This window comes from Vespa velutina, chromosome 24, assembly GCF_912470025.1.
Source record: "Vespa velutina chromosome 24, iVesVel2.1, whole genome shotgun sequence".
Classification (NCBI taxonomy): domain Eukaryota; kingdom Metazoa; phylum Arthropoda; class Insecta; order Hymenoptera; family Vespidae; genus Vespa; species Vespa velutina.
In genome coordinates this window covers 908,044-923,955 of record NC_062211.1, presented here as the reverse complement: position 1 = coordinate 923,955, position 15,912 = coordinate 908,044, and the positions used below count along the sequence as shown (strand labels likewise).

Genomic DNA, 15,912 nt, shown 5'->3' with positions numbered 1-15,912 from the left:
ATTATTCTAACATGAAGTAACAATTAACTGTCTGTAAAAGATACGTTTATCATAATTGTAATTATATTTAGATTTTTCTTTATTTATGGTTGTACAACTGCGTCCCAACTTATTCTATACTTTTTTTTTTTAATATTTTTCAATACGATCTTATTTCGTATTTACGCCTAAATTTAAAATTATTAATATATATGTAGTAATGTTTTACTTCGATATATTATTCTCCTACACATAATATCTATACCGGGAGAAATGATGAATGTTATGAAACAGATGTATGTACAGTGTACTTAACCTTACAAAATTTAAGAAAGGTGATATACGTTATAAAAATAGAAATTATAGAAAAATAGAAATAATAAAATAGAAATCATGGAGAAAGAAAAAATGCCTACTGTCTTTCAAAAGTTCACTATTTTTATGGAACAAAATAATCGAGCAGTAGTGGTAAGCTAATTAAATATTACAAGAGTAATTTTTATCTTTATGGAAAATATTTCAATTATATTAATATTTATTTTTCTATAGTTTATTAGCTATGGCATCACTGGAATTAGTTTATTATTCGCATTATATAAAATAAGGCCAGTATGTATGACAGTTTTTTTGTTAGATTAATTGTTTATCTGTGATATTTATTTTTTTTTTTTTTTTATTATTACCAACCAGTTTGCAAAATTTAAAAAACCATCTGATGTACCACGCCATTTTCTAAGAAATACAGAATTACAAGGACGTGTAGCACGTATAGATCCTTCATATGGTACATTGCTTTTGGTAGATCATAAACCTTTGATACCTTTCCCACGATTTGGCAGAGACAAGTACTTACCAATAAAATTAGCTGGCATTAACACAACTAATCATGGTAAATATAATAATTTATCTAATTAATAAATAATATTATTTAATAAATAATATTAATTATTAATATGTTTATCTTATAAACATACTCCAAAATATTATTACAGGTATAAGTTGGTTACAAATTGTAATTAGTGGAAAAAACATTACATTTCTTCCATTAGTTAAAAAAAAGGATTATGTAAATTGTATTGTTACCTTTTCAGAAAAAAATCAGGTACATAAAAATACTTTTTATAATTATATTTCATTATACACGTTATATATTTGTTATATTTTTTATATTAAATATTTTTAGAAATCTATAAATATCGCAGAAGAATTAGTAAAGCTAGGTTTTGGTTCAATATGCAATGATAAAGATTATTTATTAAATAACGAATCTACATTAATATATTACAAGTCTTTAGTCAAAGCAGAGAAATTTGCACAATTCAAAAGAAATGGATATTGGCATTTGGTTAAAAAGCCAACATTTTTATGGAAGGTTAAATTATTTTTAAGTGAAAAATTAAAATCTTTATTGCCAATATTTGTAACAAAACAGCTTAATATTTAAATAGATCTATTCAATATTTTCAATTTTATATACTTTATCAAAACAAAATTGTAGTTTTGAAATGTAAATCATGTTTATAAATATTATACAATAAAAAAATTAATGCCCCTATTAATATATATCCAAGATATATCTTTGAAAGAACATCAATAAACATCAAACAATAATTTTATTGTGAAATATATAGTTACGATATAACATGTCGAGCATTGAAAGTAATAATTATCTTAATTTTATTAAAATTAATTCATAGAAAAAATATTTCATTTTTATATGTATATATACTTATTATATGATATATTAAAATATGAATTAACATATGAAAATTTATTTTCATTTTTCCTTTTTACGTTTTAACACATTCCTATTTCCACATATTTCTTTACAATAAAAATAGAAATAAATTATAAATATCATTAAAGATGAACGAAGAATTCATTCGATAAATAAACATTATATTCTTATAATTTTTAATTATCTTAAAAAATTCTTAATTGAGATAATTAATTTCCAACTATCTCAAAACATTTAAAACTACGTCTTATTAACTAATTGACCTTATTATACGATCAATAGAATCAGAATATATAAACAAAGATTTCTCTGTGTGGACCACAGAATAGGCACGACCGATATAATTCACGTCAATGTCTAATACTATTGTAAACATTATTGCACAATGTTCATTTATTTTTTTTTAATTTAATTCGATATTGTATATAATTTTTTATAAAAGGTTTAATTTTTGAAATGTCTGTCATTTTGAATTCATTCATTTTGACAGTTAAATTAAATTAAAATTATTTTTAAGAATTTAAAAGATTTTGTTAATATCTCAAATAGTTTTGAACATAATCCTTTGTTACATTTGTTACTACATCGAGAACATAATCTTGCGGTCACATGCCTAAATATACATATATTTATATAGAATTTGTAAAACAAAATAATTTCATGCTTATTTTTAAATATAAATCACAGTCTTTAACAAATATTTATATAAGCATCTTTTGCCTTACTCATTATTACAATGGAACCATTATAATGAAAAATTAACTGTGTCACAAATCTTTATGGAATGTATTTAAGAGAATTGAATATGCATTACTTTGAAATATAAAAATTCTATCTTATAATTAAATAAACTTGAAACATAAAACATAATATAAAACAACAACCCTGCCTTATTTGACTTTTTAAATAATTGTCTTAATATTAATTTTTATTTTGGAATGTTATTATTATTTATATTAGGAGATTCAGTATTTTGATGTTCTTGCTTTTGAGCTTTAAATTGATTATTTTGAACTGTTCGTTTATTTATCTCTGATTTTGAATTTATTTCTTTTATATTTTCTGACTTAACATCAGAAATTACTTTATTTTTTGCTGTTTCTGATTTAATTTCCTTATTGTTAGATTTTGAAGTCGTTTCAGTATTTGATTTTGCAGTAGGCTTAGTTGCACCTGTCGTTGCTTTTTGAGTTGGAGTTGTTTTTGATACAATACTGGGTTTAACAGTAGTACTTGGTACTGATGTTGTACTTGGTTTGACAGTAGTACTTGTTGTGACAGTAGTACTTGGTACTGACGTTGTACTTGGTTTGGAAGTAGTACTTGGTACTGACGTTGTACTTGGTTTGGAAGTAGTACTTGGTACTGACGTTGTACTTTGTTTGGAAGTAGTACTTGGAACTGATGCTGTACTTGGTTTGACAGTAGTACTTGGTACTGACGTTGTACTTGGTTTGGAAGTAGCTATTTTTTCCTGATTAGTAGATGTTTTGGGACTTGTTCCAATTGAAGTAGAAGTTTCTGTACTTCTTGCAGTTTTGGTTATAGGTTTTTCTGTTGATAATGTTTGAACGGTTGGAGTCTTTACAGTTTGCGGTTTTACCGTTGTACTATGTGTTTTTGGACGTTCCTTTGTATCTTGTATATTTGAATGATGCATTAATTTTTCCTTTTGTGCTAAATGAGGAAAGACTTGTTTTAAAGGTACTCGAGCTACATATTCACTATGTGGTGATCCAAGCCATAAATATCCTTTGTGAATAAAAGCAGAACTTAAAGCATTCATTTCATTTATTAAATATGCAGCATCAACAAGTTTTCCTTTGGAATCCAAATGTAATATTACCGATTTAGGTTCTGTCAAAAAACTTAATGTTTCAAACGAACCAATTGCATGAATAATTCTTTCTGTGTAAAAATTTGGATAAACATTTTGTATTAATTTAAATGGAGCTTCTATCAATGTGAAAAGTCTTACTATCATTTTTCTTAAATTTGGATGTGGTATTAATATTTGCATTAATTGAGGATTTTCTGAATCTATATAAGTATATAGACTAACTAGGAAACCACCATGATTGTCAGTATGTATATTATCAGGGATGCCAGGAAGACCTTCGAGCAATATTTCTTGTTGTCCTGCTTTAGCTCCCTTCAAATTGTATTTAATAATACGTGAAGTTAATGTTTCTGATATAATTAAAAAACTCTCATCTTTACTTAATTTTACTCCATTTGAAAATCCCAAATTTTTAAGTAACACTTCATTGGTCTTTGTAGCTGCATTATATCGAAAAAGTCTGTAATAAATAATAATATAATAATATAAATGTATATAAATGAATATATATTTATTTATTATATTATAAATATTAAAAAATATTTTAAATATTATAAAAAATAAATTATACCTTCCAGATGGATTAATAAGCATGGTATAAACAGCATCATACAATGGGAAATCTGTGCTAGAATCTGTCCAAAATATATCTCCATTTTCTGCTATATCTAAACTATTAGGTATTCTTGGAATTTTATTATCTATTGGTTTAGATATATCAATTATTTTTTGATAATTTCCACTTCGATCAACTTTAAAAATACCTAAATAAGTGTCAATAACATACAAATTGCCTTTTTTATCAAACTTTATACCCAACACTTTACCACATTCATAATATTGCAAGATTCCATCTATAAATTTTGATAAATTTAATTATCATTTGCACAATTATAAATAAAAGCAAAATTATGTTTTAATACTTTATAGAAAAGTAATTGATAATTATATAAATATAAATGGTAATTAAAAACTTATCAACTTACCACATTTTCCACCAAATTTTACAAAAGGTATAATTCCTTTCTCATCGATTTTAACAACATAGCCTCCCTGTAAGCCGACATATAATTCTCCATTATAAGAATCAAAAGACTCAGGACCCTTGAACTTTCCAATATGCAAAAATTCTATCCCATTTATGCGATTATTATCTAATTTTTCACTTAGCTTAGTTGGCGGTGTTATGCTAAAATATTTATTAAAATATGTTTATCTTAGATGTTTATTGAAAGTTTATAGAAAGTATATATAAACGACTGTACCTGTATTCTAAAAACTTAGCATCTGGAGGAAGTCCTGGTAAAAATGTAATCACAGCTAATAAAAGAGCTGTGTAAATAAAAGCAGTACCTATGGATTTAAGATACCCCATTACACAAATGATAACGATAGGAAATAAAAAATTAAAAGGGGTTTTATAAAGTTACGATTGCCACAAATATATTTTGTGAAAACACGAAAGAACATTCGTTCGTATACTCTTTGTATACCAATGAAATAAGGAAAAAGAAAGAATAATTTAGTTAACTGTTTCTTCAATCGTTCAAGATAACGGCATCCCGTACACTAATGGCGATACGACATTTAAGCTCACATGAAAGTATGCAATTCACTTGGAAGTAATACAGAACCTGCCACATAGACGGAAGTATTAACAAAATTGATTTCCGTTTAATGATACACCTGTTAAAACAAATTTGTAACTATTGCTTCCTTTGAATATTTCATCAGATAAAACATTTAAAATGAGCCGCGATACATATAAACGATTCTTTATCCTTCAGGATAATTTATTTAATTATTATTGTAAAAATATTTGTTTCATTCCATACGAATATTTTCAAATATTATAATATATAATTTTTTATCCATATATTTCCTTTTTTTTTTTTAATAGCAATTGTATTTCAAAAATAATATTGTTATAATATGTCGTTATCTTTTGAATTATACAGTTGGCAACATTTCTTCTATAAATTGTATAATTCTTCTTGAATATATGTTTAATGACATTTGAAATCGTACATATTGAACGCTTTATATTTATATTTTTATTTTTTTATTCAAATAAATCAATGTACTATAATATTATTTTCTGAATTGCATAGACGAAATAAAATTAATAACAATGAGTAAATACATTTAAATACATAACGCTTTTCAATATGATAGAATATTTTTACTTAGACATTTTCAGATGACTTAGAAGAAAAATGTGAAGATGCACTGTTTGAAGTTTGTGATGCTCGAGAACGCTATCCATTATTATGTGCTGAAGAATTAGAAAAATGTATTAGATTAACCACTGATATACAGGTAATGATTACTTTTAAAATTAACATGTTCTATATTTATGTTCTTTTTAATATAATTATTGTTATAAATTTATTTATTTTATATGATGCACATTACAGAAGGTGAAAGTTATACCAAATATAAAAGTTTGTCATGATGTACAGCCTCTAACAGAAGAGCAAAATGCACTTTTAAATATTGCGTCTAAGAAACAAAATGTGCCATACAAACATCAAGGTATGCAGTTAAAAAAAATGTTAAGTAAAATTGATAATCTAAAAATGGTTGTAGAACAAATTGAAAAGGAGAAGTTTTGTGAAATAAATAAACTGTTTCATATGTAATTTGGTCATCACTTATTTCTTGTAACTATGATTAAATAAGAAGCGTTACAATACAGAATGTATATTTGTATAGAATATAATTTATTATTAATATTATATAAGAGAAAGCAGTCTCTAATACAATTAATATAGATATTATTTAAGCAATTATTTAGACGTTTTATCATATAATACAATTTATTAATTTATGTAGATTAATGAGGAATTATTTCCTAAAATACTGATAATATTTTTTTATACTCATACGCTTTACAACAACTTTGACACCTCTTGTAATATCTTCTATAAACTTTAACATCTCTATGCGTTTATCCTCATTTTTTATATCTGTTTGTAAATATAATGATCTTGTATGCCTCAAAGCTTTTTGATCAAAAGTATTATTACTATGTTTACCATGTTGCATTAAATCCTGATAAAATTCTTCTGTAATGTCTTGTAATTTGTTTGGTAAAGTAGAATTTTTTGTTTTAACTGCGTCAGACGTATGAGTTGACATTTTCATCATTTTTACTTTCATCTTTGTATTATATTTATAATCTTGTTTTTTTCTTTTTCTATGTCTTCTTTTGTTTTTTGGATAATATATTTTGCATTGAGTAGATAGTATTGTTTTATTATTTTCCGTTTCAGTAGATTGATTCTTTGCATCATAATCATTTGATTTTTTTCTTTTTTTACGTGATATTTCTGTTTCTTTTGTGTCTTCAACATTTGAACATATAAGTGATGCATTATTATATTTTGTCACGGTATTATCAGATGATGGAGTCAAACATTTTTTCACATTAGACAAAGATTCTGTTTCCAAAAATTCTACTTTACTCGTTACATCTAATACTGCTGACTTATTAGATGAAGTTAATCTTGTAATATGTGATGAACTATAGTCCAAATTTGATTTATGATTTGTAGATGTATTACGTTTCGATAATTTTTCTTTAACAATATTTTGTAACGCTAATGGCATTTCATCTATTGTTATAATTTGACTTGATATTATTCTTGGAACATTTGAAACATTGTTCGAAGTAATATTGCAATTATTAGTAGCTTCTACACTTTTAGATTTGTTACTATTTATATGATCTTCAGAAACAGTTAAATCATGTTCAACATTTGTTATTAAATGATCTTTTATATCAAGTCTTTTACAAGAATTTGATGTTTCTTCAAAAAGATTTGTAGACTCGCTATTCCAATATTGCATCTCCGAAGTAATATTTTTTTCACCTTCAATATTTTCTAATACATTTTCTTTACATTTTGTTGTTGCATCACATATAACAATATTTTTCATATTTGATTCATGTTCTTCATTATGAATAAACGACTTGCTTGATGTAGCAATATTTTGTGAATTAATAATTGTGGACGAATCCATCACGTTTATTGGTATTTCTATATGCTGATCATTAATAGAATCTTTTGTTATAAATATTGAATTTGAGGATAAATTATTATTTATTGTAATTTTACTCTCATTATTACTTTTAATACTTTCTTTTGGCACTTCAATCATTGTTATCAAATTTTCCAATTTCAACAAACTAGAATTTAATAAACATTTTTCTCCCTCTTTAGTTTCGAATTTTTCTGAATTTTCTAAAACTTCATCTATATCTGATTTTGTTTTTTGTTCTACAACTGATACAATGTCTTGATCCTGTTGAATCATAAACATACGACCTTTCATTATTAAATCAGTAATATTAGAGGATTTTACTGTATTATCATCTATTTTTTTTTCCAATTCTCCATTTCTTTTAGATTTGCTATGATCTTTATTTGCTTTATCATGATCATTTACCAATTCTTTCGAACTTGCTGAAAGATATTTTGTTGATTTTGTACATTGCTCTTCATTACTCTGTGCTGTTTCAGAAACTTTATGTTTTATGTAATTCTTATTATTTACATTGTTTTCTTTCATTACTTTTTTAATATGCTTATTTTCAGATTTTATTGTAGAATCTGCATTCAATTCTTGATTTGCAATTATTGAAATCGATTTATTAACATTTAACAAAGAAATACGAACAACTTTCTTTTTTGCATTTTCTATTTCTTTTTCGATGAGATATTGATATGGTAAATTCACAGAATCTATAACGCCTTCATCGTTTGAATTTATTATATTATTTGACGAGTTATCGTTCATTTGTTGTAATTCAATTTCTTCATGTTGCATTATTTCTTGGAATTCGATCTTATTTGATAAAGATGATTTCTCTATACTATTTTGATATTCATTCTTTTCTGTTTCTTTTTTCTTAAATGATATCGAACAGTTTTTGTTTTTATGTGCATCTTTGTTTTCTATATTTACCGATTCATTTATTAAAGAAACATTCGATGAGGCTTTCCTATTACATTTTATTATATTGCCTTTATCTGTTATGTTTTCATTGTTTACATTTGATAAAGTCAAATTATTTGGATCATGATATAAACTTAAATTATTTACATGCTTATTTGTATCCGTAGTATTAATTCTTAATTCATCAGCATTTGAAGTTTTTGTATCTACCTTACATTCACTTTCTATATTTTTTCTTCCATTATCTTTGCTAGTACGGTTTAAAGATTTAATTGCTCTTGATTCAGTTTCTGAATAAATAATTATGCCATCTGGCATATAGCTTTCATCTTTAAAAATTTTTACAGTAAGTACAATTGCTCGTGAAACCGTAGCAGCTTCTGTATGTTTCTGAAATTTAAGAATGGCAAACATTTTATCCTGGCGTGTCCATGATGTATGATCTAGAAGTAACTGTTAAAGAAACATATATATATATATATATTTTTTTTTAATTATAACGCAATGGTTGTGAAAAATAATCTTGGATTTAATTTAAAATATCTGATATTCTTGTAAAATTAATTTTATCTTTTAAATATATATATATTTTTTTTTTACAAATTATACAAAGGATACTGTATGTTACAAGAATATGTTTTGTACGAAACTGTTGCCCTTGACATGGTTGACTTTTTATAATTCTTCTGATTATTTTCATTAATTCTTTTCCATAGATGAATTCCTTAGAATTCCTAAAATAAAATAAGTAAATATAAATAAAATATAGTTTATGTCAAGAAGCCATGTAATATATTACCTAATTGTACGATGATACTTAAAAGTGAATTTATAAATATTATTTTTATAACATAGCCAATAAGACCCAGGTACAGTTAATGTAGATCCTTCTTGTTGTTCAAGCCAATCAAATTCGCTAATTTTATGTATATGTACTCCAGGCATTTTCTCTCAGGTAAAAGATCTTGGAATAAAGGAACCAATCTTATTTGATCTCTACCATTAATTGATTCCTTCACTATAAATGTCAAATAATACAAGACTCTTTGCTGAAAATAATATATCTTTCATTTTTGATATATATATATATACATATATATACGCGTGCGCGCGCACTCTCTCACACACACACCCACACACTCTCTCTCTCTCTCTCTCTCTCTATAACTTATTTATTTCACTTACTCTTATAATTACTTCATTGATAAATAAATCTTCTATTGTATCCCAAGGTAAAAATGTATATGAATTAAAACCAGCAAATGTTTTCTCTATAGTAATATGTATACCGATTGACGGTACTATTAATAATATATCTGAATAAATCAAAAGAAATATTTAACCAAATATTTAATATATAAGAAGTTATATTCGTATAAGAAATTCTATAATAAGATAAACCTTTCTTTGTAGAAGTAAAGTAATATTTGCAGTATAATATCAAAGTAAAAGTAGATAAAAGAGAAGATACAAGGCTATTAAATATAATCCACAACAGTAATGTTATGCAGAAAAGTGATAAGACGCTGGCAATAATATTTACTGGTTCATCATTGTGTAATATAAACTTTATAACACCATAGGATTCAAAGTTTGGGCTTGAACAGCCTTCGCTTAATCCTAGTTTCTTTCCATCTACATTTCTAAAAGGAACCTTTGATGTGTCAACTGCTTGTGAATATTTTAATGACATCAAAGATAACCTTTAATACTTCTAAAAATAAAGAAAATTCTATCATTACAGTCTCTGACAGCTTCAAGACTGATTCTCTAGATAAATAATATCAACTTTTTTCATTGATATATCAGTATTAAATACATATTAGTACTACTATCAACATTTAAAAGATAACTTATTTAAAGGACTATTATATTTACAAACACTTAGAAACTTAAACTATAACACGATTTAAATGGACTACACCGAGTATTATAAAATCATATTACAACATATTATAACAGAGTCATCGAGTCACCCATCTTGAATGTATAACATGAACTCGATCCTAGAAACAGTTCGTTGTATACTAAATAAAAATTAATATATAACAAAATATTTAAAAAATTTTATTTTAACAAACGTAATTTTATAGAATATGTAAAATATAATTTAAAATTGAAAATAAAAAAATCGATATATGAATAATAAATATATATGATGATCGCCGATTGGCTTTTGATAATTTGATGGAAAGTAGCCATAATTGTTTTTACGCCAATGAAATAATTCAAATGGATTTAAAGGTAAAAGATGATTAAAGAAAAGAAACGATATGTATATATATATATAAAATACATATAATCATATTTTTTATTAATAAATAATAAAAACACAAAGATATAATTTTTATTTTTAAGTCAGTATTTTTTTGCTGATAATTTCATTTGTACGCTTGCTTTGGATAATAGAACTTTTCCTAAAAGAAAGAAAAAAAAAGAAATAAAAAACAAAAATACAAAATTAATTAATATTTATAGTTATCAATAGAATCTATCGTATAGAGAAACAGAAATAAAAAATTGAAGTAAAAAAAAAAAAAAAAAAAAAAAAAAAAAAAAAAAAAAAAAATACATATAAACGAAGAAGCAATGAGAGGGGAATTATGCGCAGACGTCATGTTTTTCTAAAGTTGCTCGGTTCCCGTCAAGTAGAGGGAGTGAAACAGCACCTGCTGCCATTCTGGCATTACGTCAATGGTGGTCGTCTCATTCGTTCGTTGGGAGGAGTTGCTACGACCGCCATTGTTACAGTTCCTTCGCATTAAAGAACGTGATTAGTGAATCTGTAGATTTGCTTTTCGTGAGGTTGTATCGTTTTAACGTGAATCGTTTATAGATTTGAGGTGAAAAATATATACGAATATCAGTGAACGTATTATATCGACATAGCATGTCCACGATGAATCCTGAATAGTAAGTAAACTTCTTTCTACGTAGACATCGTAGACAGATATCTTCCTTGCAATTTTTCTATCTTAACCCATTTATTTTTCTCTCTCTTTGATCGCGATGATAAAGGATTTGACGAAACTAATGAAAACAATTCTACGTAATATAGTTTTCTTTTGTCTAATCATCTAAAAGAATTCAAGCTGAACTGTCTGACAGATCCACCTCTCCCCTCTTCTCCCTCCTCCTTCCACCGTCCCCATTTTAGAAGTTCATTCTCATACGTTTACATATAGCTTTCTTTTGTTGTATTAAAATAAAAAATTAACAAAATTAAACTTATCAATATAAAAAATGATATTACAAGTAAACATTTGTACAGCTATGATGTACAAATAAAATATCATGAATTATTTTATTAGTTTGACAAATTTAAAATAGTTCAATATTAAGATGTATATGTTAAAAACATATGTAATCTTAATAAGCACATATTGAATAACGTTAAACAATAGAAGTTAACTGATTGGAGCAATGAAGCTATTTATATTTTATGTAATGAACATCTGTTATTAAATATCTATTTAATACAGGTTCGAAATTAGATTTTTTTTTTTTTTTAATTTTTCCAAGATATAATGATACTTTTCTCATTTTATTCATATATATTTTCAATACATAAGATATATTATAGGTAAATTTTTTAACAAATATATCATTTGTAATATAATCATATCTAAGATTCATAGAAATATAAAGGAAGAGAATTTAATTATCTGTGTTACATGAATTATTTATATATTATAATAGTAATAGGAATGTAATAAATTATTATGTATAATTCTATAAAATTTTTTATATAAAATTTTATATAATTTTATTTCAGTGATTATTTGTTCAAATTATTGTTAATTGGAGATTCTGGAGTTGGAAAATCGTGTTTGCTATTACGTTTTGCTGATGATACGTACACAGAAAGTTACATCAGTACTATTGGTGTAGACTTTAAAATACGAACAATTGATTTAGATGGAAAAACAATCAAATTGCAAATCTGGGATACAGCGGGTCAAGAAAGATTTAGGACAATTACAAGTTCTTATTACAGAGGTGCGCATGGTATTATTGTTGTTTATGATTGCACAGATCAAGATACCTTTAATAATGTCAAACAATGGTTGGAAGAAATTGATCGTTATGCCTGTGATAATGTCAATAAACTTCTGGTTGGAAACAAATGTGATCTTCATACTAAAAAAGTAGTTGATTATACTACAGCTAAGGTACAAGCACACTATCATGTTGTGTCCATCTATACTATTTTATTTTATTTGATTATTTTATTCTATTTTCTACTATATATTTCTTTAGGAATATGCAGATCAACTTGGTATTCCATTCTTAGAAACATCTGCAAAAAATGCTTTGAATGTAGAACAAGCATTTATGACAATGGCTGCAGAAATTAAAAGTAGAGTAGGACCACCCTCGAGTGGAGCAAGTGATCCAGCAAACAAGGTTAAGATAGAACATGGACGTCCTATTGAGTCGTCTAAGTCTGGGTGCTGCTGAGAAATGTAATTTTGATTCTCTTTTACCAAAAGTAAGATTTATTAATTTATTAAAAATATAATTAACAAATGTTATCTTACCACTGAACTCTTATCATTTAATATAAATTATTCTGTTTTTACAGAAACACATGTTATGAAAAGCAGTTTTATACTGCAACGATTAAACTCATCACCAGAGACAAAAAATATGGAAAAAAGTCTTCAGTTAATATTAATAGATATGAAGTGTGAAATGTTGTCACATATGGACCACCAACTCTATTATAGAGTTATACAACAATTGTTTGGCCGAAATTTTTTTTTTAAGGGTGAAAAACATGATTACTCAAATATGATTACTTAGTATGAAAGTGAACAATATATAGAAATGTCGACTTAGTATTACAATATTCAAACGCGCAAGATGCGTATATGGGCAATTCAAATTTAAAAAATAAATTAAATAAGTTTCTGTATGAATATTAGAAAAATAAGCACTTTGAGTTTATAGCTTAATTGTAATATGTACAATTTATAGTTATTGGCCCTATATACCTGCTTCTCTCCCCTATATGATCCAAACGATTTTTAAAATATGTCAAAGAATTACGTTATTTTCCTGTTGAAAGTTTAGTGCATTTTTTTTCTCTCTGATCAATAACGTAATTTAATATAATATTAATAAATATTTCAACACTAATATACAAACACATACATATGTTACATACTTATATGTAAAGTGAACATTAATATGTTAAAATAAGCACCTGCACGCTTCTTACATTGTATATTACATGGAAGATGCTTATATTTGTAAAAATTTCTTTGTGTAACTTTGACCTCGGTTACATATTTAAAATCGACATTTCACAAATATTCAACCATACAAACATTTTAACAATAGACTTATTGTTCTGTTGCGTGTGTATTAGTAGAAGTACAATTCGTGAAATGTTGATTTCAATAAATATCTTTTCAAATTTTATTTCTAAACGTGTTGCCTCTCATTTCGTTCGCCGTTGTTTCATATTGAAATGACATTAAGGATATAAACGAAACACAGTTATGTTTCATACAATTGTTCAATTGCAATTTTATGGATGAATAATGATCTATCAGGTATTTTATAAATTTGCGATTGTTTATTTTGCATTGATGATACATAAACGCGCGTATATTATGGGAGAAAGTGTTTTCATTATTCTAACATTAACATTTGATATATATACATAAATATATTGGGAGAGGCGTGGTAATTTTAATAATGCAAAATTTAAATAACTCTATAGAAAATAAGGATAATCATGCACATTTAACAATTTTTATATATGAAGTTATAGTCAAATTTTAATTAAAAAAGAAAATGTATCTTTTATACAAGATAAAGGTCACCGTATTGTTTTGTTACCTTATATCTAATGTGCATAACAAAATATCGTCAGTATAGCAAAAATTAATGGATTCGAAAAATTATATCAAATTTATATTGTGCTAGTAATACATTGTTACGCGTCAGCTAATTAATAATAATAATAATAATAATATAATAATAATAATAATAATAATAATAATAATAATAATACATAAGAAGTTTTTAGTACGCGGGTATATACAATGGTGTAATTAATACACATTATACAATGTGTGAATAAAAATGATATGTCTCAGTAAACTGTAAGTATTATATTACTTGAAATAGTTCCATTTCATTTTCGTTTGTATAATAATGGCTATAACTTATAATTATTTACGTAGACCTATTCTGATTTCGTTACATGATATGGAGGTGATTATTTACAAGGATAGTTTTTCTACGAGTAATTTCACATTTTACAAATTGCATACTATAGTTTATAAAGATGAAATTACGAATATATACAAAATATTTTTCCATATAAACTAAACATCTATTGTTTCATCGATTCATGATCCTCGAATATCCTAAAAACTGCGCACAAAGAACAATATTTAAAGAGATACAAATCTATAATATGTGCAAATTATTTCAATTTCATGCGTCATAAACGTGTAAAATTTTTATTTACAAATATCCATATATTATAATGAATCAAAATTCATAATAGAGAATAATATTTAGGATAAGTTATTAAAGTTATCGACGAATAATAAAGATAACTAATCTTAATTTTCATAAAGAAAATTATTTAAGATTTTAATTTAAATTATTAAAGATTTGAAATATATATATATATATATATATTTTTTCTTTTTTTTTTAATAGAATCAAATACATCATAATAAATTATATATTTGTGATTATTTAATTAAAAATATGTAGACTGATATCATTTATTCAAATAAATAAAAACAAAACCAAATAGAAGAAACATTTCCTTATATAACATATCACTTCTTTAGAACTAAATAAGTATGAATTTAAAAACTTGATTTAAAACTTGCAAACTCATAGAAAGAAAACTTCATTAAGAGTGTTCACAACTTTACGCTCGTAACGTATGCGACTTCAACGACAAGTACGGACAAAATATGAATTACAAATGCAATAAGGAAACTATCCATACTATACGTCAATACGGTCTTTAGACTTAGTTTGAGTGTAATCTAGTAATCGAGTTGATGAGAGAAATATTTATATTGCAGTAAAAATAATAGTATATCTGACAAAAGTAAGATAAAACGATATGGTAGATTATACTTTAATAGATTAATTGATGAGTGTTTGTTAATTGTACAAATTTCATATTTTTTGTATCTAATTAAACTTAACATATAGTTAAAGAGTGTTTAAGCAGCCATTATCTCGATATTGCGTTGAAATAAATAAAATAAAAGATAATAGTAGAATCAATAGATTACAGATGCATATTTTGAATTGTGAAATATGTAAATATGATTACGTATATGAGTAGAATATTAATTATAGTATTTAACCTGAGAAGCATAAATAAAAATAAATAAAAATAAATAAA

General features: G+C 25.2%; 5 protein-coding genes across 11 annotated transcripts; 3 read left to right on the top strand and 2 right to left on the bottom strand.

The window, feature by feature from the left end:
* Positions 1 to 20: 20 nt before the first annotated feature.
* Positions 21 to 1,538, top strand: LOC124957001 (protein C3orf33). Its single transcript, XM_047513558.1, has 5 exons — positions 21 to 447; positions 529 to 588; positions 670 to 868; positions 972 to 1,081; positions 1,163 to 1,538. Exons 1-5 carry the CDS (start codon positions 373 to 375, stop codon positions 1,421 to 1,423), a joined length of 705 nt encoding a protein of 234 aa, XP_047369514.1. The 5' UTR covers positions 21 to 372; the 3' UTR covers positions 1,424 to 1,538.
* Positions 1,539 to 2,263: 725 nt separating this feature from the next.
* On the bottom strand, positions 2,264 to 5,290 carry LOC124956994 (adipocyte plasma membrane-associated protein-like). 2 transcript variants are annotated; one of them, XM_047513545.1, is made up of 5 exons: positions 5,155 to 5,290; positions 4,823 to 4,910; positions 4,544 to 4,746; positions 4,129 to 4,411; positions 2,264 to 4,017 (listed from the first exon to the last, which is right to left on the bottom strand). In XM_047513545.1, the coding sequence occupies exons 1-5, from the start codon at positions 5,198 to 5,200 to the stop codon at positions 2,646 to 2,648; spliced, it is 1,992 nt and encodes a 663-aa protein (XP_047369501.1). In that variant the 5' UTR covers positions 5,201 to 5,290; the 3' UTR covers positions 2,264 to 2,645. The 2 variants fall into 2 exon arrangements, with proteins under 2 accessions (XP_047369501.1, XP_047369502.1); XM_047513546.1 differs by having other exon boundaries at positions 4,129 to 4,321.
* LOC124956990 (homeobox protein 3-like) lies at positions 4,838 to 10,607 on the bottom strand. Of its 5 annotated transcripts, none has more exons than XM_047513540.1 (6): positions 10,467 to 10,607; positions 9,921 to 10,233; positions 9,705 to 9,835; positions 9,319 to 9,568; positions 9,138 to 9,253; positions 4,838 to 8,962 (listed from the first exon to the last, which is right to left on the bottom strand). In XM_047513540.1, exons 4-6 carry the CDS (start codon positions 9,462 to 9,464, stop codon positions 6,405 to 6,407), a joined length of 2,820 nt encoding a protein of 939 aa, XP_047369496.1. In that variant the 5' UTR covers positions 9,465 to 9,568; positions 9,705 to 9,835; positions 9,921 to 10,233; positions 10,467 to 10,607; the 3' UTR covers positions 4,838 to 6,404. The 5 variants fall into 5 exon arrangements, with proteins under 5 accessions (XP_047369496.1, XP_047369495.1, XP_047369497.1 ...); XM_047513539.1 differs by having other exon boundaries at positions 10,398 to 10,558; XM_047513541.1 differs by having other exon boundaries at positions 10,402 to 10,558.
* LOC124957005 lies at positions 4,896 to 6,295 on the top strand. Of its 2 annotated transcripts, none has more exons than XM_047513562.1 (3): positions 4,896 to 5,259; positions 5,758 to 5,876; positions 5,975 to 6,295. In XM_047513562.1, exons 1-3 carry the CDS (start codon positions 5,235 to 5,237, stop codon positions 6,197 to 6,199), a joined length of 369 nt encoding a protein of 122 aa, XP_047369518.1. In that variant the 5' UTR covers positions 4,896 to 5,234; the 3' UTR covers positions 6,200 to 6,295. The 2 variants fall into 2 exon arrangements, with proteins under 2 accessions (XP_047369518.1, XP_047369519.1); XM_047513563.1 differs by lacking the exon at positions 4,896 to 5,259 and adding an exon at positions 5,424 to 5,692.
* A 570-nt stretch (positions 10,608 to 11,177) lies between the features above and the next one.
* Positions 11,178 to 13,946, top strand: LOC124957002 (ras-related protein Rab-1A). The gene is made up of 4 exons (XM_047513559.1): positions 11,178 to 11,432; positions 12,295 to 12,691; positions 12,780 to 13,011; positions 13,105 to 13,946. Exons 1-3 carry the CDS (start codon positions 11,410 to 11,412, stop codon positions 12,978 to 12,980), a joined length of 621 nt encoding a protein of 206 aa, XP_047369515.1. The 5' UTR covers positions 11,178 to 11,409; the 3' UTR covers positions 12,981 to 13,011; positions 13,105 to 13,946.
* The last annotated feature ends 1,966 nt before the right edge of the window (positions 13,947 to 15,912 follow it).

Bases quoted from the DNA above. Each gene is read 5' to 3' on its own strand.
- LOC124957001 (XM_047513558.1), top strand. From the start codon at position 373: ATGGAGAAAGAAAAAATGCCTACTGTCTTTCAAAAGTTCACTATTTTT. The intron at 448-528 runs GTAAGCTAATTA...ATTTTTCTATAG, and splicing joins AAAATAATCGAGCAGTAGTG to TTTATTAGCTATGGCATCAC. The intron at 589-669 runs GTATGTATGACA...ATTACCAACCAG, and splicing joins CATTATATAAAATAAGGCCA to TTTGCAAAATTTAAAAAACC.
- LOC124956994 (XM_047513545.1), bottom strand. From the start codon at position 5,200: ATGTGGCAGGTTCTGTATTACTTCCAAGTGAATTGCATACTTTCAT. The intron at 4,747-4,822 runs GTACAGTCGTTT...TAAATATTTTAG, and splicing joins GCTAAGTTTTTAGAATACAG to CATAACACCGCCAACTAAGC. The intron at 4,412-4,543 runs GTAAGTTGATAA...CAAAATTTATAG, and splicing joins AAAATTTGGTGGAAAATGTG to ATGGAATCTTGCAATATTAT.
- LOC124956990 (XM_047513540.1), bottom strand. From the start codon at position 9,464: ATGCCTGGAGTACATATACATAAAATTAGCGAATTTGATTGGCTTGAA. The intron at 9,254-9,318 runs GTAATATATTAC...ATTTTATTTTAG, and splicing joins AAGTATCATCGTACAATTAG to GAATTCTAAGGAATTCATCT. The intron at 8,963-9,137 runs GTATCCTTTGTA...AGTTACTTCTAG, and splicing joins ACATATTCTTGTAACATACA to ATCATACATCATGGACACGC.
- LOC124957005 (XM_047513562.1), top strand. From the start codon at position 5,235: ATGATACACCTGTTAAAACAAATTT. The intron at 5,260-5,757 runs GTAACTATTGCT...AGACATTTTCAG, and splicing joins ACACCTGTTAAAACAAATTT to ATGACTTAGAAGAAAAATGT. The intron at 5,877-5,974 runs GTAATGATTACT...TGCACATTACAG, and splicing joins GATTAACCACTGATATACAG to AAGGTGAAAGTTATACCAAA.
- LOC124957002 (XM_047513559.1), top strand. From the start codon at position 11,410: ATGTCCACGATGAATCCTGAATA. The intron at 11,433-12,294 runs GTAAGTAAACTT...ATTTTATTTCAG, and splicing joins TCCACGATGAATCCTGAATA to TGATTATTTGTTCAAATTAT. The intron at 12,692-12,779 runs GTACAAGCACAC...ATATTTCTTTAG, and splicing joins TTGATTATACTACAGCTAAG to GAATATGCAGATCAACTTGG.